The 27,428-nt window shown below is 35.4% G+C and overlaps 1 protein-coding gene across 1 annotated transcript in view; it reads right to left on the bottom strand.

The window, feature by feature from the left end:
- Nucleotides 1-614: 614 nt before the first annotated feature.
- The window catches only part of LOC132551064 (peptidyl-glycine alpha-amidating monooxygenase-like), a 31,059-nt gene continuing 4,245 nt past the window's right edge, over nt 615-27,428 (bottom strand). The window contains exons 3-22 of the mRNA XM_060215169.1: nt 25,696-25,789; nt 24,481-24,563; nt 23,684-23,761; nt 22,711-22,762; nt 22,255-22,322; nt 21,589-21,672; nt 19,463-19,542; nt 18,807-18,857; nt 18,403-18,455; nt 17,779-18,038; nt 15,004-15,172; nt 14,681-14,791; nt 14,364-14,436; nt 13,783-13,922; nt 13,055-13,137; nt 12,672-12,869; nt 11,530-11,645; nt 9,299-9,443; nt 8,590-8,775; nt 615-915 (exon numbers count right to left, since the gene is read on the bottom strand). Coding sequence (XP_060071152.1) covers nt 743-915; nt 8,590-8,775; nt 9,299-9,443; nt 11,530-11,645; nt 12,672-12,869; nt 13,055-13,137; nt 13,783-13,922; nt 14,364-14,436; nt 14,681-14,791; nt 15,004-15,172; nt 17,779-18,038; nt 18,403-18,455; nt 18,807-18,857; nt 19,463-19,542; nt 21,589-21,672; nt 22,255-22,322; nt 22,711-22,762; nt 23,684-23,761; nt 24,481-24,563; nt 25,696-25,789 — 2,297 coding nt within the window. The 3' untranslated portion in view covers nt 615-742. The remainder of the gene's footprint in view (nt 916-8,589; nt 8,776-9,298; nt 9,444-11,529; nt 11,646-12,671; nt 12,870-13,054; nt 13,138-13,782; nt 13,923-14,363; nt 14,437-14,680; nt 14,792-15,003; nt 15,173-17,778; nt 18,039-18,402; nt 18,456-18,806; nt 18,858-19,462; nt 19,543-21,588; nt 21,673-22,254; nt 22,323-22,710; nt 22,763-23,683; nt 23,762-24,480; nt 24,564-25,695; nt 25,790-27,428) is intronic.

Raw genomic sequence — 27,428 nt, 5'->3', positions numbered from 1 at the left:
TAAGCTAAGATACATGGCATCTACTGTACATTTAGATATTACTCAGTTTTCTAAAATACCTTGACTTGTATTTCATTTCCTAGCCATTTATCACCACCTTAATTATTCATAAATAAATAAATTAACATTTCAATGAAATTAATTCTATAAATAAGAATATAAATAAAGTGATGTTGTATAGAACTCCTAATCAGGGATGTTACTACACAGACATCAACTCTTGGTTTAGGACATCCTCCTGTGAAAGTTTAATTAAATCTTAATGGATTTCAAGATTATATTTCAATGCTGATATAATTACATTAACATTGTGATTTTTTCTCACTTTATAAAATATACCCCATACATCTCAATTTGTGTCAAGATGATTCATATTTCTCACAGGAGTTTTGTAATTTCAACCAAACAGATAATGACAAAAATCTGATTTAATATAAAAAGTGATATTTTGGAGAGAGTGATTTCCTTAGAACCATTAAAATAGTTTTCTTACATACATGTAGGCCTATATAGTACTCAACAGTCTCAGCAGTGCACCATACTTTCTGAATGCTGAATCTACACAAGTCTATGTTACGCTGCTGTCACTCAGTCACAGAGTATCAACAGGGACACACACCAACAAAATAACAAATATTTTCATCTTTTTCAAAATTCAACAAAATCAACAATTCTAATTTGTGATACAAATTTGTTCTGCACACTTTGTGACCATCAGAGTTACTTCCCTTGATTACAATGATCATGCTTTCTGGGTAATAGTGTACTCCTCTTGGTCAGAGTCACTGAGGTCAATGTCATGGTCACTCTCATCAGTGCTCAGTCGGTCAAATCCTCGGTGTGAGCTGAGGAGGTCACCAAGGTTAAACTTTTTGCGGGAGTATGATCGATGTCGTCCGCAACAATTGTATTTGCCTGCATAAAAAACAAGTAAAACTTATGAGATTTTATCAAGAAATGGTATCAAATATTTCTATAACTTATATATCTATAAAAGATGACAGTTTCATTTCTGCAATAAGATCACAAAAGTTCGGATTGTTTCTTAAAACAAATGTAAAACAGGAATAATCTAACACAATAATAAAATGAATGTTTTTTTTTTTTGTCAAAACGAACATAACCTTTCCTGGATTTAAACTTAATATGAGCACAGCCTTATCAACCTGTAGCATGATTCATATCTCTGGAAAAAATTCTCATGGTAGAGTTAGATGAGCCTGATACCAGCTCATAGCAGGGACACCACCACATAACTATCTAAATCATCGTGATATCCGCAGGGTAACCCTGATACCAACTAGATGTCCATGGTATCAGTTAACTACTAGTGGTACCTGTCCTGGTATCAGTTAACTACTAGTGGTACCTGTCCTGTTATAGCTAACTACTAGTGGTACCTGTCCTGGTATCAGTTAACTACTAGTGGTACCTGTCCTGGTATCAGTTAACTACTAGTGGTACCTGTCCTGGTATCAGTTAACTACTAGTGGTACCTGTCCTGGTATCAGTTAACTACTAGTGGTACCTGTCCTGGTATCAGTTAACTACTAGTGGTACCTGTCCTGTTACAGTTAACTACTAGTGGTACCTGTCCTGTTACAGTTAACTACTAGTGGTACCTGTCCTGGTATCAGTTAACTACTAGTGGTACCTGTCCTGTTACAGTTAACTACTAGTGGTACCTGTCCTGTTACAGTTAACTACTAGTGGTACCTGTCCTGTTACAGTTAACTACTAGTGGTACCTGTCCTGTTACAGTTAACTACTAGTTAACTACTAGTGGTACCTGTCCTGTTACAGTTAACTACTAGTGGTACCTGTCCTGTTACATTTAACTACTAGTGGTACCTGTCCTGTTACAGTTAACTACTAGTGGTACCTGTCCTGGTATCAGTTAACTACTAGTGGTACCTGTCCTGTTACAGTTAACTACTAGTGGTACCTGTCCTGTTACAGTTAACTACTAGTTAACTACTAGTGGTACCTGTCCTGTTACAGTTAACTACTAGTGGTACCTGTCCTGTTACAGTTAACTACTAGTGGTACCTGTCAGTTAACTACTAGTGGTACCTGTCCTGTTACAGTTAACTACTAGTGGTACCTGTCCTGTTACAGTTAACTACTAGTGGTACCTGTCCTGTTACAGTTAACTACTAGTGGTACCTGTCCTGTTACAGTTAACTACTAGTGGTACCTGTCCTGTTACAGTTAACTACTAGTGGTACCTGTCCTGTTACAGTTAACTACTAGTGGTACCTGTCCTGTTACAGTTAACTACTAGTGGTACCTGTCCTGTTACAGTTAACTACTAGTGGTACCTGTCCTGTTACAGTTAACTACTAGTGGTACCTGTCCTGTTACAGTTAACTACTAGTGGTACCTGTCCTGTTACAGTTAACTACTAGTGGTACCTGTCCTGTTACAGTTAACTACTAGTGGTACCTGTCTTGTTACAGTTAACTACTAGTGGTACCTGTCCTGTTACAGTTAACTACTAGTGGTACCTGTCCTGTTACAGTTAACTACTAGTGGTACCTGTCCTGTTACAGTTAACTACTAGTGGTACCTGTCCTGTTACAGTTAACTACTAGTGGTACCTGTCCTGTTACAGTTAACTACTAGTGGTACCTGTCCTGTTACAGTTAACTACTAGTGGTACCTGTCCTGTTACAGTTAACTACTAGTGGTACCTGTCCTGTTACAGTTAACTACTAGTGGTACCTGTCCTGTTACAGTTAACTACTAGTGGTACCTGTCCTGTTACAGTTAACTACTAGTGGTACCTGTCCTGTTACATTTAACTACTAGTGGTACCTGTCCTGTTACAGTTAACTACTAGTGGTACCTGTCCTGTTACAGTTAACTACTAGTGGTACCTGTCCTGTTACAGTTAACTACTAGTGGTACCTGTCCTGTTACAGTTAACTACTAGTGGTACCTGTCCTGTTACAGTTAACTACTAGTGGTACCTGTCCTGTTACAGTTAACTACTAGTGGTACCTGTCCTGTTACAGTTAACTACTAGTGGTACCTGTCCTGTTACAGTTAACTACTAGTGGTACCTGTCCTGGTATCAGTTAACTACTAGTGGTACCTGTCCTGTTACAGTTAACTACTAGTGGTACCTGTCCTGTTACAGTTAACTACTAGTGGTACCTGTCCTGTTACAGTTAACTACTAGTGGTACCTGTCCTGTTACATTTAACTACTAGTGGTACCTGTCCTGGTATCAGTTAACTACTAGTGGTACCTGTCCTGGTATCAGTTAACTACTAGTGGTACCTACCCTGGTATCAGTTACCTACTAGTGGTACCTGTCCTGGTATTAGTTAACTACTAGTGGTACCTGTCCTGGTATCAGTTAACTACTAGTGGTACCTGTCCTGTTACAGTTAACTACTAGTGGTACCTGTCCTGTTACAGTTAACTACTAGTGGTACCTGTCCTGTTACAGTTAACTACTAGTGGTACCTGTCCTGTTACAGTTAACTACTAGTGGTACCTGTCCTGTTACAGTTACTACTAGTTAACTACTAGTCCTGTTACAGTTAACTGTCCTGTTACAGTTAACTACTAGTGGTACCTGTCCTGTTACAGTTAACTACTAGTGGTACCTGTCCTGTTACAGTTAACTACTAGTGGTACCTGTCCTGGTATCAGTTAACTACTAGGGGTACCTGTCCTGTTACAGTTAACTACTAGTGGTACCTGTCCTGTTACAGTTAACTACTAGTGGTACCTGTCCTGTTACAGTTAACTACTAGTGGTACCTGTCCTGTTACAGTTAACTACTAGTGGTACCTGTCCTGTTACAGTTAACTACTAATGGTACCTGTCCTGTTATAGCTAACTACTAGTGGTACCTGTCCTGTAACAGTTAACTACTAGTGGTACCTGTCCTGTTACAGTTAACTACTAGTGGTACCTGTCCTGTTACAGTTAACTACTAGTGGTACCTGTCCTGTTACAGTTAACTACTAGTGGTACCTGTCCTGTTACAGTTAACTACTAGTGGTACCTGTCCTGTTACAGTTAACTACTAGTTAACTACTAGTGGTACCTGTCCTGTTACAGTTAACTACTAGTGGTACCTGTCCTGTTACAGTTAACTACTAGTGGTACCTGTCCTGTTACAGTTAACTACTAGTGGTACCTGTCCTGTTACAGTTAACTACTAGTGGTACCTGTCCTGTTACAGTTAACTACTAGTGGTACCTGTCCTGTTACAGTTAACTACTAGTGGTACCTGTCCTGTTACAGTTAACTACTAGTGGTACCTGTCCTGTTACAGTTAACTACTAGTGGTACCTGTCCTGTTACAGTTAACTACTAGTGGTACCTGTCCTGTTACAGTTAACTACTAGTGGTACCTGTCCTGTTACAGTTAACTACTAGTGGTACCTGTCCTGTTACAGTTAACTACTAGTGGTACCTGTCCTGGTACCAGTTAACTACTAGTGGTACCTGTCCTGTTACCTTTAACTACTAGTAGTACCTGTCCTGTTACAGTTAACTACTAGTGGTACCTGTCCTGTTACAGTTAACTACTAGTGGTACCTGTCCTGTTACAGTTAACTACTAGTGGTACCTGTCCTGTTACAGTTAACTACTAGTGGTACCTGTCCTGTTACAGTTAACTACTAGTGGTACCTGTCCTGTTACAGTTAACTACTAGTGGTACCTGTCCTGTTACAGTTAACTACTAGTGGTACCTGTCCTGTTACAGTTAACTACTAGTGGTACCTGTCCTGTTACAGTTAACTACTAGTGGTACCTGTCCTGTTACAGTTAACTACTAGTGGTACCTGTCCTGGTATCAGTTAACTACTAGTGGTACCTGTCCTGTTACAGTAACCTGTCCTGTTACAGTTAACTACTAGTGGTACCTACCCTGGTATCAGTTAACTACTAGTGGTACCTGTCCTGGTATCAGTTAACTACTAGTGGTACCTGTCCTGTTACAGTTAACTACTAGTGGTACAGTTAACTGACCTGTCCTGTTACAGTTAACTACTAGTGGTACCTGTCCTGTTACAGTTAACTACTAGTGGTACCTGTCCTGTTACAGTTAACTACTAATGGTACCTGTCCTGTTACAGTTAACTGCTAGTTTTACTAAGTAGTTTGTTGTCCATAAAGTTTTAGTAACATGACACGCAAAGACCAGTTTATTGTTTCTGTTCACACAGCAAACCACTTAAAACCTGTCAGTATATTTGTATATATTTACTGAAATCACACGATCAAATAGATATCTCAGTATACTAGTAGGATATCAACCCACAACACTTACTGTCAGTATATTTAAATGAAACCTCAACACATTTAGTCACTCAATAATTGTCAGTTTAGTTATAGCAAATCAACTTGTTTTGACAATTAATTTTCAGTTCATGTCTATTTATACAATATCAAATCATTTTGTCAATCAATAATTGTCAGTTTAGTTATCCCTCAATCAAACACAGAGTTAATCAAATGCATCATATTGTTCAATACTTTAATAAGATATTTTTAACTTCAACAAAAGTTTGTATTGAATCTTTCCCATCAATTCAAGATCACATGCATGTTAACCCAGAAGAACAGATTGAATAACATGACGAACTTGGTAACTAAGTACAAGTCTGTGAATAAAATTCAATCAATGTCAAAGTATTATCAATATTAATCTATGTAAATTCAATCCTAAAAGATGTTCTCATGACACTTGACAACAATTTTCTTTCTTTTTTTAGTCATTAAAATGGTGTCTGTAGTTTAAAGAGGCTGACATGCTAAATATCTTCCCACAGAAAATAATTGTCTTTAAAAATGATATCACTCCAAAGAGCAAAATCTGTTTCCAAAATAAAATTTTGTTGAAGTATGAGAAAAGTGCACCATCCCCTCCCACCCCCCACCCCCCTATCTAGATTTTGACATTTTTCTAACACTGTAAGTTTCTAAGTCAAGATTTTAAAATTTAAGCCCCCATAGCATCAGTGATAGGTCCTGAAAGGATGAAACAGATGATGCAGTGTGTCTTTTGTACAATTTTTGAAGTAGTAACTGTGGAAGCATTCTGACTTACAAATAAAAGTAGCAAAAAGTATTGTTAAAGGGAGGTAACTCTAGCACAAGTCAGAAATCAAAAAGTTCAGATCTCCTCACTAAATTAAAGAATATATGTGTTAGTATGTTAACCGATCCCCATCCACATTCAACAACCACAAATTTTGAGAAACAATTTTCCACATCACCCTACGATGTAAACAATGTATGTTATACCTCTATACAGTCTGCAGGATTAACATTGTGTCTTCGAGTCTTCTGACCTGTGTTACAATAGCAGTGGCAAGCACAGACATTAGTAACAGAATTACAGACAACAAAACATTAGATAAATCAAACCATACTATAGAACAAACAAACACCACAACAGTAGCACTGAATAACACACACCATACAGTATCACTGAATAACACACACCATACAGTAATACTGAATAACACACACCATACAGTAACACTGAATAACACACCATACAGTAACACTGAATAACACACCATACAGTATCACTGAATAACACACACCATACAGTAACACTGAATAACACACCATACAGTAACACTGAATAACACACACCAAACAGTAACACTGAATAACACACACCATACAGTAACACTGAATAACACACACCATACAGTATCACTGAATAACACACACCATACAGTAACACTGAATAACACACCATACAGTAACACTGAATAACACACACCAAACAGTAACACTGAATAACACACCATACAGTAACACTGAATAACACACACCATACAGTATCACTGAATAACACACACCACACAGTAACACTGAATAACACACCATACAGTAACACTGGATAACACACCATACAGTAACACTGAATAACACACACCATACAGTAACACACACCATACAGTAATACTTAATAACACACACCATACAGTAACACTGAATAACACACACCACACAGTAACACTGAATAACACACACCACACAGTAACACTGAATAACACACACCATACAGTATCACTGGATAACACACACCATACAGTAACACTGAATAACACACCATACAGTAGCACTGAATAACACATAATAACACTGAATAACACACACCATACAGTAACACTGAATAACACACCATACAGTAACACTGAATAACACACAGTTACACTGAATAACACACACCATACAGTAACATACCACACAGTAACACACACACCATACAGTAACACACCATACAGTAAAACACACACCATACAGTAACACACACCATACAGTAACACACACCATACAGTAACACACCATACAGTAACACACCATACAGTTAAACACACCATACAGTAAAACACACCATACAGCAACACACCACACAGTAACACACCATATAGTTACACACACCATACAGTAACACATACCATACAGTAACACACACCATACAGCAACACACCACACAGTAACACACCATATAGTTACACACACCATACAGTAACACATACCATACAGTAACACACATCATACAGCAACACACCACACAGTAACAGACACCATGAGTAAAGAGTACTGTCCCTTTACTATGTTGTGAACACACACAGATACACTAGACATGTATACAAACAATAAACAAATTAAATAAGTATGCTGTTTCTATATCTACAGAATGGTGTTCTGATCACCAAGCAGTTTGTATGAGCCTTAGATATGTAGGGATTACACCAGTGATTACAAGCAGTAGGCAAACAGAACAACAGATATATACATATATATATATAATAAAGGATAAATAAGAAGCAAATGAATGAATAAACTACACAGATGAAAGATTTTAAAGGTAACACTGACTCTTGTATATAACATAACTTCTGAACAGAGTAGATATTATTTACTTATCAAACAGTCCTCATCAACTTTAAAATGAATAATAACATACATTATTTATTATATAAAGTTTATCTTAGCTTGCATTCATACATTATGTGAAAGAAAGAGCATTTTCTCCCTCCAAATTTTTAATCGTTTTTTCTTCTTTTTTCTTATGTTTTTTTCTTTTCTTATTAGGTTTAAATTCCCCGCCATGTTTAAGGGTTACCAGGATTGGGTTATCCATATCTTAGATTATATTTAGATTTCTACAAAGTCATGAGAATAGCTCAGACATTAAAATTAACAAGACATTCTTACTCACTTAGTTTATATTATAGAATCAATGATTGTAACTATTCAGTGTTAAAACCGAACACTCTGCTCAGAAGTTGTGTTGAAGAGGTGAGAGAAAGCAGAATTTATAGCCACATTTTGGATGCAAAATGAAAAAACATGTAGTAAACAATCTGACGAAGAAAGCAACGCTTAGTCCAAGCAACATGTTATATAATGAGGTACAAGTACTGGGGTACAAACAGGGACAATTTCATTAAAATCACATAGGATGCACTCACACCGTAGTTATACTGAAATATCTATCACTGGATAACACTAGTGGTGTTTGAGTACCTCAATGTAATTGTAATGAGAAGTTTTGATGCTATAATACAAAAACACATGGTCATTAAAGTGCTTTACCATTTTTGTAGACTCTGACGACAACAACAACGATGACAATAATGACAACTGGGATGACGAGAAGGACCCCTATGATGACAGCTGGTAAAACGGTGTCCTCCTTCTGTGTTCCCTTGGCAACAATCGGTTCTGATGTATCTGTGGTGCTCTCTGTTACTTTACTCACTGATGTTGTACCAGGGTTTCCTGGGTTAATAAAGGAATTTCATTGGATGATAATACTACAAAGATGATTGGTTGATTATCAAAATGTATAACTTTGTTTAAATTCATGTCAACATCTATCATTTCAAACAGGGTGTTACTACATAAGATTGCGTAATGGAAAGCCATGGTCATTTTAGGGCGAGTGTCTCCTTGTAGCATCTTATGGCTATATCTCTGTGCATCATGTGAAGAAGCTGCAGCATGCAATCATAACCAATAATAGCTAAGTGTCTTACCCAAAGATACAACCATAAGGCCCATTGTCTCAGCTTCCTGAGACACAAGACACCCCGGTATGGATTGAACAGCTTATCCCAGATTTTCACCTGAGGATGCTAAGACAGATTCTCTTCTGAATGAACAGCCCTGTTATGTTATCAGGGTAGACTGTATCTAGGTACCAGTAATAGAAAGTATCAACCTTTTAATGTTAAAGTCTTGTTGAAACGGCACATCATTATTTACAGGTGTTAACCTTGTACAAGTGAGCCAGATGACTTACCGGGAGTAGATTTTGGTCGATCAGTGACAATAGATCCACTGTCGCCCATCATGTCAAACCGCCACACCTTGGACGGGTTGAGCTCGCCTACATAGACTCTCAGGTTATGAGGATCTACTGCCACATCATGTGGGTTCTTTAGGCCCTAAAACCGACAAAAGGTGAAAACCATTAGTACTATCCTTCACTTGATGATAAATTCTCTTACTGTGACATAAAACCTACCTCCAAACAATTACATGTAGCTATATAATTTAAAATTAACTGTTGTTATGTGTGATAAGGGTTCATTTACATAAGCTTGACATGTACACAAAATATCTGGATTATCACACAATTTCAAAGCTTCCATACCAAATAAAACAAGAAATAGTGCAGGTAGGATGTGTAATGTAGAAACATTCAAAACTCATTCTTTCCCAGATATTTATGAATCTAACAAAATAGTCTACAATACTGATATCATAAAATCACACATAAACAGCCCACACATCTTTATAAATTTCTGATTAAAGCCCACACATCTTTATATATCCCTGATTAAAGCCCACACATCTTTATAAATCCTGGATTAAAGCCCACACATCTTTATAAATCCCTGATTAAAGCCCACACATCTTTATAAATCCCCTTATTAAAGCCCAAACATCTTTATAAATCTCTGATTAAAGCCCATACATCTTTATACATCCCTGATTAGAGCCCAAACATCTTTATAAATCCCTGATTAAAGCCCACACATCTTTATAAATCTCTGATTAAAGCCCACACATTTTTATAAATCCCTGATTGAGTCCACACATCTTTATAAATCCCCTTATTAAAGCCCACACATCTTTATAAATCCCCGATTAGAGCCCAAACATCTTTATAAATCCCCGATTAGAGTCCAAACATCTTTATAAATCTCTGATTAAAGCCCACACATCTTTATATATCTCTGATTAAAGCCCACACATCTTTATATATCTCTGATTAAAGCCCACACATCTTTATAAATCCCCGATTAGAGCCCAAACATCTTTATATATCCCTGATTGAAGCCCACACATCTTTATAAATCCCCTGATTAAAGCCCACACATCTTTATAAATCTCTGATTAGAGCCCACACATATCTATAAATCCACGATTAGAGCCCAAACATCTTTATATATCCCTGATTGAAGCCCACACATCTTTATAAATCCCTTGATTAAAGCCCACACATCTTTATTAATCTCTGATTAAAACTCACACATCTTTATAAATCTCTGATTAAAGCCCAAACATCTTTATATATCCCCGATTAAAGCCCACACATCTTTATAAATCCCTGATTAAAGCCCACACATCGTTATATATCCCTGATTAAAGCCCACACCTCTTTATAAATCCCTGATTGAGCCCAAACATCTTTATATATCCCTGATTAAAGCCCACACATATTTATTAATCCCTGATTAAAGCCCACACATCTTTATAAATCCCTGATTACAGCCCACACATCTTTATAAATCCCCAATTAGAGCCCACAGATCTTTATAAATCCCTGATTAAAGCCCACACATCTTTATAGATCTCTGATTACAGCCCACACATCTTTATAAATCTCTGATTAAAACCCACACATCTTTATAAATCCCCTGATTAAAGCCCACACATCTTTATAAATCTCTGATTAGAGCCCACACATATCTATAAATCCCCGATTAGAGCCCAAACATCTTTATAAATCCCCTGATTAAAGCCCACACATCTTTATAAATCCCCTTCTTAAAGCCCACACATCTTTATAAATCTCTGATTACAGCCTACACATCTTTATAAATCCCTGATTACAGCCCACACATCTTTATAAATCTCTGATTACAGCCCACACATCTTTATAAATCCCTGATTAAAGCCTACACATCTTTATAAATCCCTGATTACAGCCCACACATCTTTATAAATCTCTGATTACAGCCCACACATCTTTATAAATCCCTGATTAAAGCCCACACATCTTTATAAATCCCTGATTACAGCTCACACATCTTTATAAATCTCTGATTAAAGCCTACACATCTTTATAAATCCCTGATTACAGCCCACACATCTTTATAAATCTCTGATTACAGCCCACACATCTTTATAAATCCCTGATTAAAGCCCACACATCTTTATAAATCCCTGATTACAGCCCACACATCTTTATAAATCCCCGATTTAGCCCGCAGGCCTTTTCATTGGATTTGGGTGATTACCCACATCTTGAGTGTTCCAGGATTCGGACAGTGTTCCACTGTTGATATCTACAATGAAGCCTTGAACTGTGGTTTGGCTGTTATCAAGTGGAGGACCATTGACCGCAAACAGTAAACCATCTGTAAAAAAAGATTTAGACGTTCACTATGTACACATACTTAGGGTGAAAAATTTGTGGTTTTCATTTTAAGCTTGTAGGTTAGACCTCATTATTTGTGTATAATGCAGCTTTCATTCTAGGTATTAATATGGTTCAAGTAAAAACCAAATATTTTACACAACAAATTACAAGTTACTGACAGTTACACCAGTCTCTGTCCCATACAACAACTTCTATTTCTTTATTGACTAATTTCCTTTATCAAGAAAATCAAGAAAAAAAAGTTAAACCTAAAGAATTATCTGTTCCCGACAAATGAACTGTACAACAAAAAACATATAGGATCTTTGATAAGCTTTCATCTTATTTATTTTATGAAAAAAGTCTTAGAATTTTTAATTTCTACAAGTTTTGGCAAGCAAGAATTAAATCCAGGAGACAGATAGGGAAGAAATGTGATGTATAATATCTGATCAACACATTAATGTCATTTACAGACAGTGTCAGTTGTGTAATGGTAGAGACAACCTAAGTAAACCACCAGGCATTAATGGCTGTCAAATTCGGAGATGATCCGTAAAAAATATGTTTTTGTTCGATCAATTTTACAAAGGGAATTACACAAAAAAAAAAAGTGAATAAATTTGTTTATCAAACTTGTCTGAGCTATGGTGGTAATGAACATTGCCTATGGAGTTTGAAGTGTATCTGTTAGAAACTATTTGAGATAATAAGCTGATACTGTTCAGGTAATTGATATAAGGGGCCCTAACTCTGAATGTACCTTTGAATGAATTGAATTGAATTTCTACAACACATACTCATTTAGAAAGTAGGTTGAAACTCTCAATCAATTTCATAATAAAAATAAAAAGTTTCCGCTGTGAATATATTTCACCTCTGAAATATATGATGTGACATCAACTATTGATAATGTCATAGGCGCATTGATTATCACTTGTTTGCCTTATAATATGACGCTCACTGACACACGGCAGAGCGAGCTAGTGATATAACCTACAACACAAGGATATAGACTAGTTACCATGTAGCGGACAATATTCAATAGCAAACAGTCTCGGTCCAAACTCTGCTGGATGAATTTGTTTTTGAAAGTTGCCATTGAAATCAAAGCACTGAATTCTTCCATTTTCTCGGTCGGCCACACATAAAAGACCTTTGTCTTCAGCAACAGTTAGACTATGGGGAATGTCGAAACTTGATTCTGGAGGGTACCCATCAGCTGTCAATAAAAATAAAACAGGCATATCAGTACAATTCAAAACAAGACCACATTTACAATGCATATTCATTTTGTCCAATTGTAAAACTTCTCCATAATTTTCATTAATCTTGGTGGAAAGCCGGCCATGTTTGTTTTATTGATGGAAAAGTTGATGATAAGCTAATGATGTAAGTTAGTTTTACCTTGCTGTGTCATTAAACCATTGCCAAATATCTTGATCAGAGTTCCATTACTTGTAAACTTCATTATCCTGGAGTTACAATACCTAAAGAGGAAAAAAAAACATACATCAGTCCCAGTAATATGTAAATACCTTATCTTAATATGTAAATACCTTATCTTAACATGTAAATACCTTATTTTGATATGTAAATACCTTATTTTGATATGTAAATACCTTATTTTGATATGTAAATACCTTATTTTAATATGTAAATACCTTCTTTTAATATGCAAATACCTTATCTTAATATGTTAATACTATATTTCAATAGGTAAATACCTTATTTATGGAATTATTGTGTCTACAGCTAATGCCAATTGTTTACACACTTTAATTCTGGACATCAAAATAAAATCACAAGATCTTAAGTCATCATTGTTGACAACCCGGCTGGTAAACAAACCGAGGTCTAAAAATCTTGTTTAATGAAATAAAGACAAATTTCTTTTTACCCAGGAATTACTGAATAATCATGAAAATGTTTACACTACATATATAATAACAATGTCTTATACAAGTCCACAATATATTACTTAAAGTACAACATCTTAGACAGAAAAATATCTCTACTGCTAGACAAGGTACATTTAGCAATTTTTTAATTAAAACATGTTCTGACTAAATATTAATTCATTTTAATGAGGATCGAGTTTTTTTTTCACCCCCCTTTAAACATAAGAACCTTACCCATCAGAGACAAAAAACTCTCCTGTTGACAAAACAGCAACATCTGTCGGTTTACAGAAGTGAATGTTGTCACTTCCAGGCTGAAACTTCACCCCTAAGGTCAGGTTAGGTTGTTCACTTCCTGGTGCGAACCTCATAACCTAAAAACAAAGGTCAATCATTACCTATCTACCATTCAGTATACCTAAGCCAAGACTGAATATGTAATAAGGTAGATTTATATCTCTTTATTGGATTTAACACTATATCTGCAAGTTTTCTTAATCATGATGGATGATGATGTAAAAAACAATGATAGTGATTCTTTACGTTGGATTTTAAAGCAAGTAATGTACGTAAATTTTGTTGCCATTATACATGGCTTTTGAAACACAATCTACAAATGGTCATATCAGAGTGATCCCCCTTTAATTTCATTCAGTTCAAGAAACTGAGAAAATTTCTAATCTTGGACATTTTAACACAATCCCATAAAAGTGCATATCTGAAGCTAACTGATTACAGGTATGTTATTTTTGTATCAAATACTCAGCACATACATGTAGGCTGTAGCTGATGAGGCACTACATGGAGACACTTACCTGGTGAAGACCAACATCTGTGACCCAGATATTGAAGTTTTGGTCCACTGTTATACCATGGGGCATGTAAAAGCTTAAAAATAACAAGTCATCATATTATTACCATGTATGTACTAATTAGTGTTATTTACATTTGATCATACTGTAAAGTATTATGTTTGTATAATTTCTAATGTTTGGGTAACTCATATGAAAAATTCTCATCATAAAGTAGACAATAAATGTTTACAATTATTGTAAAACTGTCTGCCAGGAAAGACAGTTATGTCCCGGATCTTCTTTTTTTTGTACAAACATTTAAAAAAAATCTAACTTACATATTTTTTCCAAACTTGCGGAGAATGTTACTATCCTTATTGTACATGATAATGGTCTCCTGTTCAATAGGACTATTTTGTTGTTGAAAAACATTTGCAAAATTGAAGGACCTGCAAAATATGAAATGCAAATATAATCAAGGTGAATCATGGAATAATACAGTATAAATCCAGATCCATTTTTTCTACTTCAATTAAACAAAAGAAATGAATGCTGTTGAACTGTTGACATTACCACTGACAGAGGTGCATGGACCTTGATCAGATGTTAAACAGTCTGACATGAATAGCCAATATCATACACACCAATAACTTGTAATTACCTGCTGTCCCAGACCCGGTTACCACGATGAAATACGTAGACACCTCCTTTGTCATCTGTGGCCACACCCCCTACCTGCCCTATGGGATAGTCGAGGCCGTTCACAGATGAACTCGTCTGGGATTTGTCTGACATGAAATCTGACTGAAAGTTCACATAGTGTTGTAAACCTGTGAAAACAACCATATTGAATTATTTACGGATACATAGAGAAGGACATCAAAGTAACACTATCATTTCTAATACTGGTTCATTATATAGCACATTTTTATAATACAAAAAATATGAAATCATAACATAATTCAATATTTACAACAGTTTATATTAATATCAAATGCAGGAATTTCCTTTCCTTATGGTCATATTTATAAAACTAACTCACACATACTCTACCAGACACCACTTTACCCTGTATCATCACTGACATCTCACAGCGACAAAGGATATCATTTGTCAATGTTATACACAAACACTTCACTCTGTATCATCACTGACATCTCACAGCGACAAAGGATATCATTTGTCAATGTTATACACAAACACTTTACTCTGTATCATCACTGACGTCTCACAGCGACAAAGGATATCATTTGTCAATGTTATACACAAACACTTTACTCTGTATCATCACTGACGTTATACATAAACACTGTTATACACAAACACTTTACTCTGTATCATCACTGACGTCTCACAGCGACAAAGGATATCATTTGTCAATGTTATACACAAACATTTTACTCTGTATCATCACTGACATCTCACAGCGACAAAGGATATCAGTCATTGAAGTTTATTATTGTCAATGTTATACACAAAGTTATTGGTGACAAAAAGAACCTCATACAGTGAACAAATACAACACAAATACATACAGACAGAGATACATCCAGGGTTAAGGGGGTTAGAATATCTATCTCACATCAGGACGCCTGTTTCTATCATCTCAACATCAGTTGCAGACTGTTATGTATTTCACAGCATCATTTTGTCTAGCTGTATCACATGAAATATTGACATGAACTCTCACCCTGATAATTTTGACTGCTTTAACAAGTCATGCATCCAGAATGAATAAAAAATTGCCATGCTAATCATACCCTGTAAAATATTATGAGTATATAATTATTTTAATGGTAGGTTTGAGTGTTTGTCAAACGTCCTCTCAGATATGATGAAATAACCCATCAATCATTGTTGTCTTCTGTCAAGTCAATGAAAATCGACCATGAATGAATGGCTAGGCTTTCTTGCAACTCTTTGGCTAAGGAAGTCCTGACATGTACGTCTTGTATGTATTGGGAAAATGATGATTTTAAAAATGATCACTTTTGAAGACTCATTTCTGATTAGAATTAACAAGTGAGTTGTAGACAAAAAAGAAAAATTAACTTTATTTCAACAGTTTGTGTTATAAAAAAAGAAATTTATCAAGAAATAAGGCTCATTTGAGAGAAGACCAAACAAAAAATCATTGATCTAACCCTTTAGGAAAGGTGAACACATCAACACAGATATTCACCACCACTACTACACGATGACGTTTTGTTTTCTTTTCATCAAATTATGATTTCTAGTAATTTATGTGTACTTCTGGGTCACTGTAAGCCAACTCATGCATCTCTGTGACTGAGTTATGTCATGGCGGTCATTTTAGGTGAGTAATTTTGTGGTCATATTAAGGGATATATTTCAGAAAAGTACTAGGGTTTCATCAGTAATATTTTAATAAATCTTAAAGTATGAACACATTTCAATTCATTTATGTATTTGTTTTGCTTGAAATTCATCGACAAGCGTAGTTAGCGAGAATTACAATTGTTAAGGGTCCACAACGAATGCATCTAGGATACAAAATTATTTAAATATTCACAGGTAATTAAATGCCACTATAGATAAAATGATTAAATTTGGAATCCTGGAATCTGGTAGATATTGAGACAACAAAGTTTGACATTCTGTAAGCAATAAATAACTAAATATGACAGGGACGAAAACAATTCAAACAACAAAGGGAACCGAAGATAGAGATATACTGTACACTCACAACACTCAAGTCGGGCAAAACTATACAACAAAAATATAGCATAAATAAACAAGAAGCTGTCTTTATCTGCCGTGAAGCTGTCGGCCTGTTTAAGTGTGAAGTCATTCATTAGACTATAATAACAAGCGCTGAAGCAAATAGATGTAATGACATGTAATGACGTTCCACATTGATATTTCTATATATGCTACACAAGTGTTTCATGACAAAAAGTGGAAAGTCACTGTGACCACTTTACAACAAAAGGATTATGGGTAACAGACATGCCTGTGTACTTACTACCCCCAACCTTGACCTTCTTCACCGGGGCAGGCATTGTTCGTATGCCTTGAGCTTCTGCAAACTCAGACTTTCCAAAATTTTCAGGAGAATCATGAAGATTAAGACTCTTTGTTTCTGGTTGAATTCTAAGGAATCTATTGTCAGCCATTGTGTCTCGATTTGTTTCACCATAATGTCTGCTCAAACTATCAAACACTTTATTCCTATTACGATTTTTCATTTGTAAATCAGTAGAGGCCATATCGTCTGAGGTGCCCATATATGGTAGTCTATTTATTGCGTCACCATAGTAATCAAAACTCGGATGTGGCCGTTTTCTGCCTCGTTGTGTTTCTACATCAGAATAATAGTCATCCAGCTGATAATCTGGAACATATTCCCTGGGGTACACGTTTTGTTTAAACTGTGACGGCAAGTATTCATTGTATAGAATGTTCTTCAAATTACCTGGCTTACTGCTATCTGTTGGTTTGTCGACAGTATCAGTCGAAGTGTTAGGATCCTCGTGGCCTTGCATGTGGCTGCCATGACCATGTGCCGCTGCTTCTAGTGTGGCATTGTAAGGAAGTGGTTCATCTGAACCTGGTGGGAGATTTGCGATGAGACTTGGCACATTGTTGCCAACACACTGTGGGAAAGGAATCTGTGTGCCGACCTCCTTGTAATACATGATGTAGAAGTTACACATCTCATCAGCGGCTGTTGGTCTGTTCAGGAAAATCATAAACAGTTACTGCTGCAATCATTGGTTTGTTACAGTTGCATTGTCATGGATACTTGAGAATAGAATTGTTTTGATGAATGAAACAGAATTAACAAATGGAATAAAATTCTGTATAACTAGAACAGCTTTATCATTACTGAATTTCAAACTATATTCTCAAGGAGTGACAAAACATGTTAGTATATTCTTTAGTCAATTTTAGTATGAATAATATTAACCAAAACAATACTAAGAAAGAGTTAAAATGTATTTAACATTATATAATTAACATACTCTGATTGTAACACAATAGTAATCAAAGACAAGGGTGATACTTATCTGTTTCACCCTAGGTATGGGACATTTACCCTATTAAGGTATTTCTTTGTCTCCCTGTTGAGTTGTATGTACATCTTCCCACCTGTAACAGTTGTAGAACATTTAAACACAAAGTCAAATTAAATATCTAATTGGTGATTCCTTCTAAACATGGCCCCCTCAGGTAGACTGTGGATATCAGAATATCAAAGGGACGTAACTCTTTTACGTTTTCTGGATACCTTGCACTGCAAAATGTTCTTCACATAACAGATAGGACCAGCTGGGCGCCCTGTTATTCTCTAGTAATATCCAACATCTCTCCTGGGAGAGGATTTAATATTGACTTTCAACCTGTATCCTAATTCTTCATATACAATGTAACAAAGAATAATTATTGTATAGCATTTTTAAAATACAAAAACACTGTTTAGACTAAGTGTGATGATCTTACCAGCTTATCGCCTGGCTTTACTGTGATTTTTTCTGTCACCGGATAAAACGACTGGAATGTAAAAATGGACATTAACATTACTACTGCTGAACTGAAATTGATGAAATATATAAGTTAGTAGTTTGGATGTAAAAGCCATAATCTGATTAACTGAGCAATGACTCTTATTGTTTGGTAAAATAACATGGTACTTTCCAGATAATATGTAAAATGTTTATAATATACACATAAAGTTTATGAGGGAACAGATTTTCCTATGTAAGATATTGATATATTTTACTTACTAAAGTCTGTCAGTCATATTATTACTTTGAATTTCATTTCTAACTGCTTAATGAAATCTGTCAACTGGGTTCCTAGATTCACATACTGTTGAATGAAAACTGTCCAAATTGCAAAACAAAATCTTTTAAATCTGGTGTAGATAATGAATAGATTTCCATGTGAAAACCAGTCAGAAAGCCCACGTCATCTACTCAAAATCTCTTCACTACCCTCGTGGGTCAGACTTTGCAATACTGGTGTTAAGTGTTTGAACTGAAGTCAGCAGGAACTTCCCTCTTATTCTATATTAGTTACAGAAATGTCTTGCGATTGGCTTAAAAAGACTCAGCTTACAGACAAACATCATATCATGTAGCATAACATACACGTACCTGTGGCCATTGTGGATTTCCCTTACCAATCATATGATAATCATTGGACTGGTTAACATGGTAACCAGTGATGACACGTCCTAAATAAAAGGGACAGGTTATGATTAATTTTATCATACTGACTGTGATGATATTTTGAATTATTAATAAAATTTATGAAATGTTGAAATCCAACTAAAATGTTAATTAAAATCAATTTATTTTTCATTTATGAGTCGTTGAAAAACATTAAATAAAACTCAAGATCCTAAGCAGAATAATGATTGTCAGACTCAACAGTGTCAAGTCTGACAAAAAATTTCTTCATTGCCAGGCTCAACAGTGTCAAGTCTGACAAAAAATTTTACATTGCCAGGCTCAACAGTGTCAAGTCTGACAAAACATTTTACATTGCCAGGCTCAACAGTGTCAAGTCTGACAAAAAATTTTACATTGCCAGGCTCAACAGTGTCAAGTCTGACAAAAAATTTCTTCATTGCCAGGCTCAACAGTGTCAAGTCTGACAAAAAATTTCTTCATTGCCAGGCTCAACAGTGTCAAGTCTGACAAAAAATTTTACATTGCCAGGCTCAACAGTGTCAAGTCTGACAAAACATTTTACATTGCCAGGCTCAACAGTGTCAAGTCTGACAAAACATTTTACATTGCCAGGCTCAACAGTGTCAAGTCTGACAAAAAATTTTACATTGCCAGGCTCAACAGTGTCAAGTCTGACAAAACATTTTACATTGCCAGGCTCAACAGTGTCAAGTCTGACAAAAAATTTCTTCATTGCCAGGCTCAACAGTGTCAAGTCTGACAAAACATTTTACATTGCCAGGTTCAACAGTGTCAAGTCTGACAAAACATTTTACATTGCCAGGCTCAACAGTGTCAAGTCTGACAAAAAATTTCTTCATTGCCAGGCTCAACAGTGTCAAGTTGCTCAACAGTGTCAAGTCTGACAAAACATTTTACATTGCCAGGCTCAACAGTGTCAAGTCTGACAAAAAATTTTACATTGCAAGACTCAACAGTGTCAAGTCTGACAAAACATTTTACATTGCCAGGCTCAACAGTGTCAAGTCTGACAAAAAATTTTACATTGCCAGGCTCAACAGTGTCAAGTCTGACAAAACATTTTACATTGCCAGGCTCAACAGTGTCATTGCAAAACAGGCTCAACAGTGTCAAGTCTGACAAACCACTTTTACATTGCCAGGCTCAACAGTGTCAAGTCTGACAAAACATTTTACATTGCCAGGCTCAACAGTGTCAAGTCTGACAAAACATTTTACATTGCCAGGCTCAACAGTGTCAAGTCTGACAAAACATTGCCAGGCTTGTCACATTTTACATTGCCAGGCTCAACAGTGTCAAGTCTGACAAAACATTTTACATTGCCAACAGTGCTCAACAGTGTCAAGTCTGACAAAACATTTTACATTGCCAGACTCACCAGTGTCAAGTCTGACAAAAAATTTTACATGGCCAGGTTCAACAGTGTCAAGTCTGACAAAAAATTTTACATTGCCAGGCTCAACATTTTACATTGTGTCAAGTCTGACAAAACATTTTACATTGCCAGGCTCAACAGTGTCAAGTCTGACAAAAAATTTTACATTGCCAGGCTCAACAGTGTCAAGTCTGACAAAACATTTTACATTGCCAGGCTCAACAGTGTCAAGTCTGACAAAACATTTTACATTGCCAGGCTCAACAGTGTCAAGTCTGACAAAACATTTTACATTGCCAGGCTCAACAGTGTCAAGTCTGACAAAACATTTTACATTGCCAGACTCAACAGTGTCAAGTCTGACAAAACATTTTACATTGCCAGGTTCAACAGTGTCAAGTCTGACAAAACATTTTACATTGCCAGGCTCAACAGTGTCAAGTCTGACAAAAATTTTTACACTAGAATTTCAGAAACTTATTACCAAAAGGATACAAAAACCTCAATGCCTAATCCATGCATTTAACACACAAACACAAGATATATATATGTATGTGGGTTTTTTTAAATCCAAAAGTAATCTAATCAAATATAATTTGATGTATAACAGTGAAATCCAAAACATTTAAAAAAAAAAAGTTATATTTTCACCTACACCTACACCACTCTAAACATGCAGTGTGTTATTTACCCAGACTATGAGAATGAGCTCGGAATCCAAATGGATATATATTCCCAGAGGCTGTGAAACTGCAGGAAATGTCTGCACTGGTTTCTGAAATTTAGAGCAAAGTTTTAAGAAATAAATGACAAGAATTGACAACTGACGGTCATATATAACAGTATTGATACAATTTTACTGAGATGAAGATTAAATTGTTTATCATGTTACGGGACACTACCACGTATTGTGTCACAGCTGACAGAGAACATTAGAACCAATGTATTGGTACAGGGTAGTTATTGGTATAAATAAAACCGTAACATTTATAAACTGTCAAAAGTCATCATCATTTCTCTGTACAACACACCCAACTAAGGGCAAGTTACTCTTGATTGCCTAACTTATGTTCACTGTGAAGTCTTTCAGCCAAAATAGCAAAAATCACTGACGATGTCATACAGGGTATTTAGATCTGATAGTAAGTGTCTGATACATACTGTGTGTATTAGGGGGAAAGATGTCTGATACATACTGTGTGTATTAGGGGGAAAGATGTCTGATACATACTTGGTGTATTAGGGGGAAAGATGTGTGTATTAGGGGGAAAGATGTCTGATACATACTTGGTGTATTAGGGGGAAAGATGTCTGATACATACTTGGTGTATTAGGGGGAAAGATGTCTGATACATACTTGGTGTATTAGGGGGAATGGTGAGAGAGTAAGCCAACAGCAGAAATATCCCAGCCTCATATCTTTGTCTGAATACAACAAAATAAAGAGAGTGTTTAGTACAGAATCAAAGTACTGGCATGTAATCTGTAACAAGGCAAGTTTACATCTAACAAGTTTACATGCAACATTCTATACAGAAGATATTCAAGGTATTAAAGTAGATACAAAATACTTTAATAATTTATTCCTAATAATATAAAATCTATCTCCAGTTCAGCTTCTGCTGTTTACAGATCAATAGATTAACAGCTAACTTTAACTTTACCTTAAAACTCTAGCTACCATTTTATTTTTGCTTAATTTACAAAAGGTCCAGATGGAGAAATGTTTCCCTGATTAACATATTACAACAGAAAGATTTGACCAATAAACAGATTAGACAAAGATTATAGAAAAATCCAAATTAATACAGACCGTTTTTGTGTCATGTAAAGTCGAATTCCTGACTGGTCTGTTGGTCGAAAAGCTGAAATAAACACATCAAAAAGATTTTGATCAAAACCTTACAACAAAAAGAAAAAAAATGCATCATCCCACAGATAGATAAATGTATATGGTTCATGCTCTTTAGAGTACAATTTTACTAGATAAACTACCAAATGTCTAAATCACAATCTTACGTCATTCATAACAAGGTCAGGTGTAGAATTTGATGTTACAATATTGGTTCTGAAGCTTTGACATACATTCCTAACAAGACACAACAAACAGACATGGGTAATACTGAATTCCCACAACCAATCCTAAAAATTGTAAGAGTATGACAAATCTACATCACTAGATATAGTAACACTCTATTTAACCAGTAACCCAATATCAAGGTCAAGGTCTGAACCCTTCATTCCTGTAGGGGTTGATTAGAGGTTAATGACCATATTTGAAACTTGTGACCTTTAAATTTATTTACTGACTATGTTTGAAACATATGACCTTAAACTTATTCATTGACCATATATGAAAACTTGTGACCTTAAAGTTATACATATGACAACAATTGTGAGACAAGTTAACTCAACTTGACATGTAAATCACTTGGCTCAGATGTAATGTTGACAGGAGTCTTTTTCCAGGTGGACACCACAGTACAAAGGGAAAATCTCCATGATTGAGCAGGTGATCATATATCTTTTCATATCTCATTGTAGAATCAAACCCAGGTTTTCTACCAGGTGAAAGGTTCTATCAGTGTGTCATCTGACCACAGGAATCTGAGCCTATTGTTTTTTATGAATCCTTTAAAAAAAAAAAATTGAGCCCTTTGCCCTACAATGAATGGCAAGATGACTTGTCTGATGTGTAGAATATCAACCTTTACTGAGGGACAATGATGGCCATTGTCAGACCTCATGCTAAAAACTGACTTAGTTTAAAAGAAAACGTAACTTACAAGGCAGGGCTTTGGCATAGTGTATCTGTACAACAATGTACTTGACCTTAGAAGCTCCTCCCACTTTGAAACCGACATCTGTAGAGTGAAAGGAAACAGTTACATAATTATGTGCTGTTATTTACACGATGTACACTAATAGTTAAACTTACTTCGCTTGTTAAGAAATGAGATCACAAAATATGCTAAGACAAAAACTTATATATTCAGAAATCTTTTAACTGAATTAAAACTGACATTCCTATTTTAAATGACTTTATAGTAAAGACTGATTTATTTCTTAAAACTAAAATGAATTAAAGCCAAATTGTCAATGAAAATGATGCAGTTTAATAATTAATGTTTTTTTCTGTACAAAATTGAACTTTAACTGTTCATCAATAATTTAAATTATAGTACAACATCTAGTTAAAGTGTAATTCAGTTATAACAAGTGAAGTTAAAATACAATCCTACCCAATTTAACATTTCAAAATTTAAGAAGTTAAAATTAAATAACATTCATGGTTAATCATTTTCAAACCACGTTCCTTTAATTCTGACGTTTATTTAAATTACTATTCTCTTCTTTTGTCTGACACAACTATATACATGTCATGTGTAAGATGAAACACTTTTAAGCATAACAGCTTTGTGACATGCTAAATATTCTAAATTTGCCTTAAATTCTGTCTCTGATGACACTTATGTAATAAGTGAAAGAGATTAATAAGCACATGATGCTATACAAATATTTATATTAACAATCCTATTTTCTGATGACATTTGATTGATAGTTTTTCTAATGCAGCACAGACCTTTGGGGAGAACCAGCTCCGGGGCATTCCTGGCCCAAGCAAACAGAATCTGTTCTTCACCACGACAGATCATACGACAGTTCCTGTGGACAAATTAATGGTATTAGGTAATACAATTACCTGATAAATTAGGGACTAACTCCTTTGATAATTGTGACCCTAATAGTGGTGTACAATAGTAACGCATTGTTATTGATATATAATCATTGATACCCATTAATCTAGACGCCCTATAGGGTTAGACTGACCAAAGACATGTCTGACTAAGAGATATTTTGTTTACTTTGCTTCACAGTATGAGGTACTTCTAAATAGACCTCTACACTGTACCAGAGACATACATAACACATATATATGTCTCTGAGTGTACATAATGAAGAGTGACAATGAGTTAAAGTTTGATGAAGCTCTGTTGAATATCACAGTATTTCTGATATCAGAAAAAATGAAAGAACACTTCAGACTTTAAAAATGTGACAATTTAAATTTATAATCAAGCTGATTTATCTTTTAATCAAATAATGAAAGATGATACAGTTCTAAAATAAAATGTTTTAAGAGACTGGAATGTTTGCCTAATTGTACTAACAATCAGTATAAATAAACAAAATAGTGTCAAGGTTATGTACAAACAAGTAGCTATATAGTATACAAACATTTATATGACCTAGGTTTCAAGTGTTGACCTTGTGTACTAACAGTTAGTATACAAACATTTACACGACCTAGGTTTCAAGTGCTGACCTTGTGTACTAACAGTTATTATACAAACATTTACATGACGTAGGTTTAAAGTGTTGACTTTGTGCACTAACAGTTAGTATACAAACATTAACATGACCCCGGTATAGAGTGTCTTCCTTGTGCACTAACAGTTATTATACAAACATTAATATGACACAGGTTTAGAGTGTCTGCCTTGTGCACTAACAGTTAGTATTCAAACATTAACATGACCCAGGTTTAGAGTGTCTGCCTTGTGCACTAACAGTTAGTATACAAACATTAACATGAACCAGGTTTAGAGTGTTTGTCTTGTGTATTAACAGTTAGTATACAAACATTTACATGACCTAGGTTTAGAGTGTTTGTCTTGTGTATTAACAGTTAGTATACAAACATTTACATGACCTAGGTTTAGAGTGTTTGCCTTGTGTACTAACAGTTAGTATATAAACATTTACATGACCTAGGTTCAGTAGAGTGATTACCCACCATGCACCTTCCTCTTCAGTGTTGTAGGGCTCCGAACATCCAAACAACAGAATGTGGTGAGCTGTGTTGGCATTTGCAAGAGGCTTAAATTGGACTGTAGGGAAGATAAATATACAGAACAGGATTATATTTAAAATGATGATGAAATTTTTATAGAAATCTGAACATCCAAGGGGTCAAGACCAATCATTTATACAAATTGAATCCCCTTCATTTAAGTATGCTTCAATTCAAATTGGGATAATATTCATATAGAAAAAGGGATTTTAAAAAAAATCTCTATTACCCCTTTAGATCCTATCCCTCTCGTCCACAGTGGGGCAGAGACCCACTATCTATACAGCTGATTTCCATTTAATCAAGCACGATTTACAACAAAAGGTTCCATATCAAAGCATTTCTATAGAAAACAAGAGACCCACAGGCCTTAACAGTCATCTGACTACAAAAACTTTCAGCAGGGAGAAGGGTTATTTTTTCTACTTTAAATGAAATCTTACTAAGTAGCTATTTTCCATGATGCAGATGGTAGTTTTGGTAAGGAGTAGGTAACTGTAACAAGTGTTACCTATTTTCTAACAGTAAAGTTAGAGCTAAATCAAACAGGTGAAACTTGAGAAGAAGTTTGAAACAGGTGTTGTATAGGAAAACCATGATTGCACAATCATATTATGAAGTGACCTCCCTGGCTGCTGTGTCAAAGTTTTGACAAAGTCGAAAAATAACAACACTTTGTTGGCAACCTTTCAAATTTTTTAGCTCAATGACATCAACAATGGCAGCCATCTTGGATTTCAGACATACCCGTAAAATAACAAAGCTTGGTCAGGACCATCTTAGGATCATTTCATGCAAGTTGGAGCTCAATCAAACTGGTGGAACTTGAGAAGTTTAAAATGTCACTAGATTACGCACCGCAGATGGCACACGATGGAGTGAGATCCCATTTTGAAACAAGGCTTCGGACAAAAATCAAACAACATTCAATCATTCCTACAGGTGAAGTAGGACTTTAAAAAAAGCTTGAATATAGAAAACATCTACGGGTTTATTGTGGTTTTATGTAAATGAGTTACTGTAAACAACAACAATAAAACAGTAATTAACACTATAATTTATCATAAAAATTCAGACATTAGTTGTCAAACACAGATTGTCATTCAGGACAAGAAAAACACTGCCATAATAACGTAGTGACACTAGCTAGGCTCATAGCTATCATACACATATAATTTCTGATGACAGGTTATGCCAAAACTTGGAGTGAGGTTGACAGTAAAGTCAACAGGAAGTACCTGTATAATTGTAACCAATGCTTCAGGTGGTATCTGTGTCTGGCTGAACGCTGTAGGCTATTTAGAGCTGTGTTTACATTACCAGGGTAACAGTGTACATGTAATACAAACAGTATGGCATTCTCCTTCATACCTCAACATTAAGTCTGTGTACGATACAATAATGTAACTTCTACATATGAGGGGTATTATTCCTAGATATACCATTATGAAGGAAAATTTGAAATAGAAAACTACCTGTCTTAATTATAATTATACCCATGAAAGGATTTAGGGATAATTGATAGATAATAGCATTCTATTCCTAAACATCACTGTGACTTATTTTAAAGGCAAGTCATTGGGAGTATTGTAATCCTGGTAAATACTAGTTCCAAACCATTCATCTAGAGTCAAGAGAGATCTTCTCCTTACCGCGATCCGTTGAGCTAGTCTTAT

Source organism: Ylistrum balloti, unplaced genomic scaffold (genome assembly GCF_031769215.1).
Source record: "Ylistrum balloti isolate Yb309-2 unplaced genomic scaffold, AGI_CSIRO_Ybal_v1 Utg370170, whole genome shotgun sequence".
Taxonomy (NCBI): Eukaryota; Metazoa; Mollusca; class Bivalvia; order Pectinida; family Pectinidae; genus Ylistrum; species Ylistrum balloti.
The sequence above is the reverse complement of the archived record's forward strand: the minus strand, read 5'-3'. Positions and strand labels throughout refer to the sequence as shown.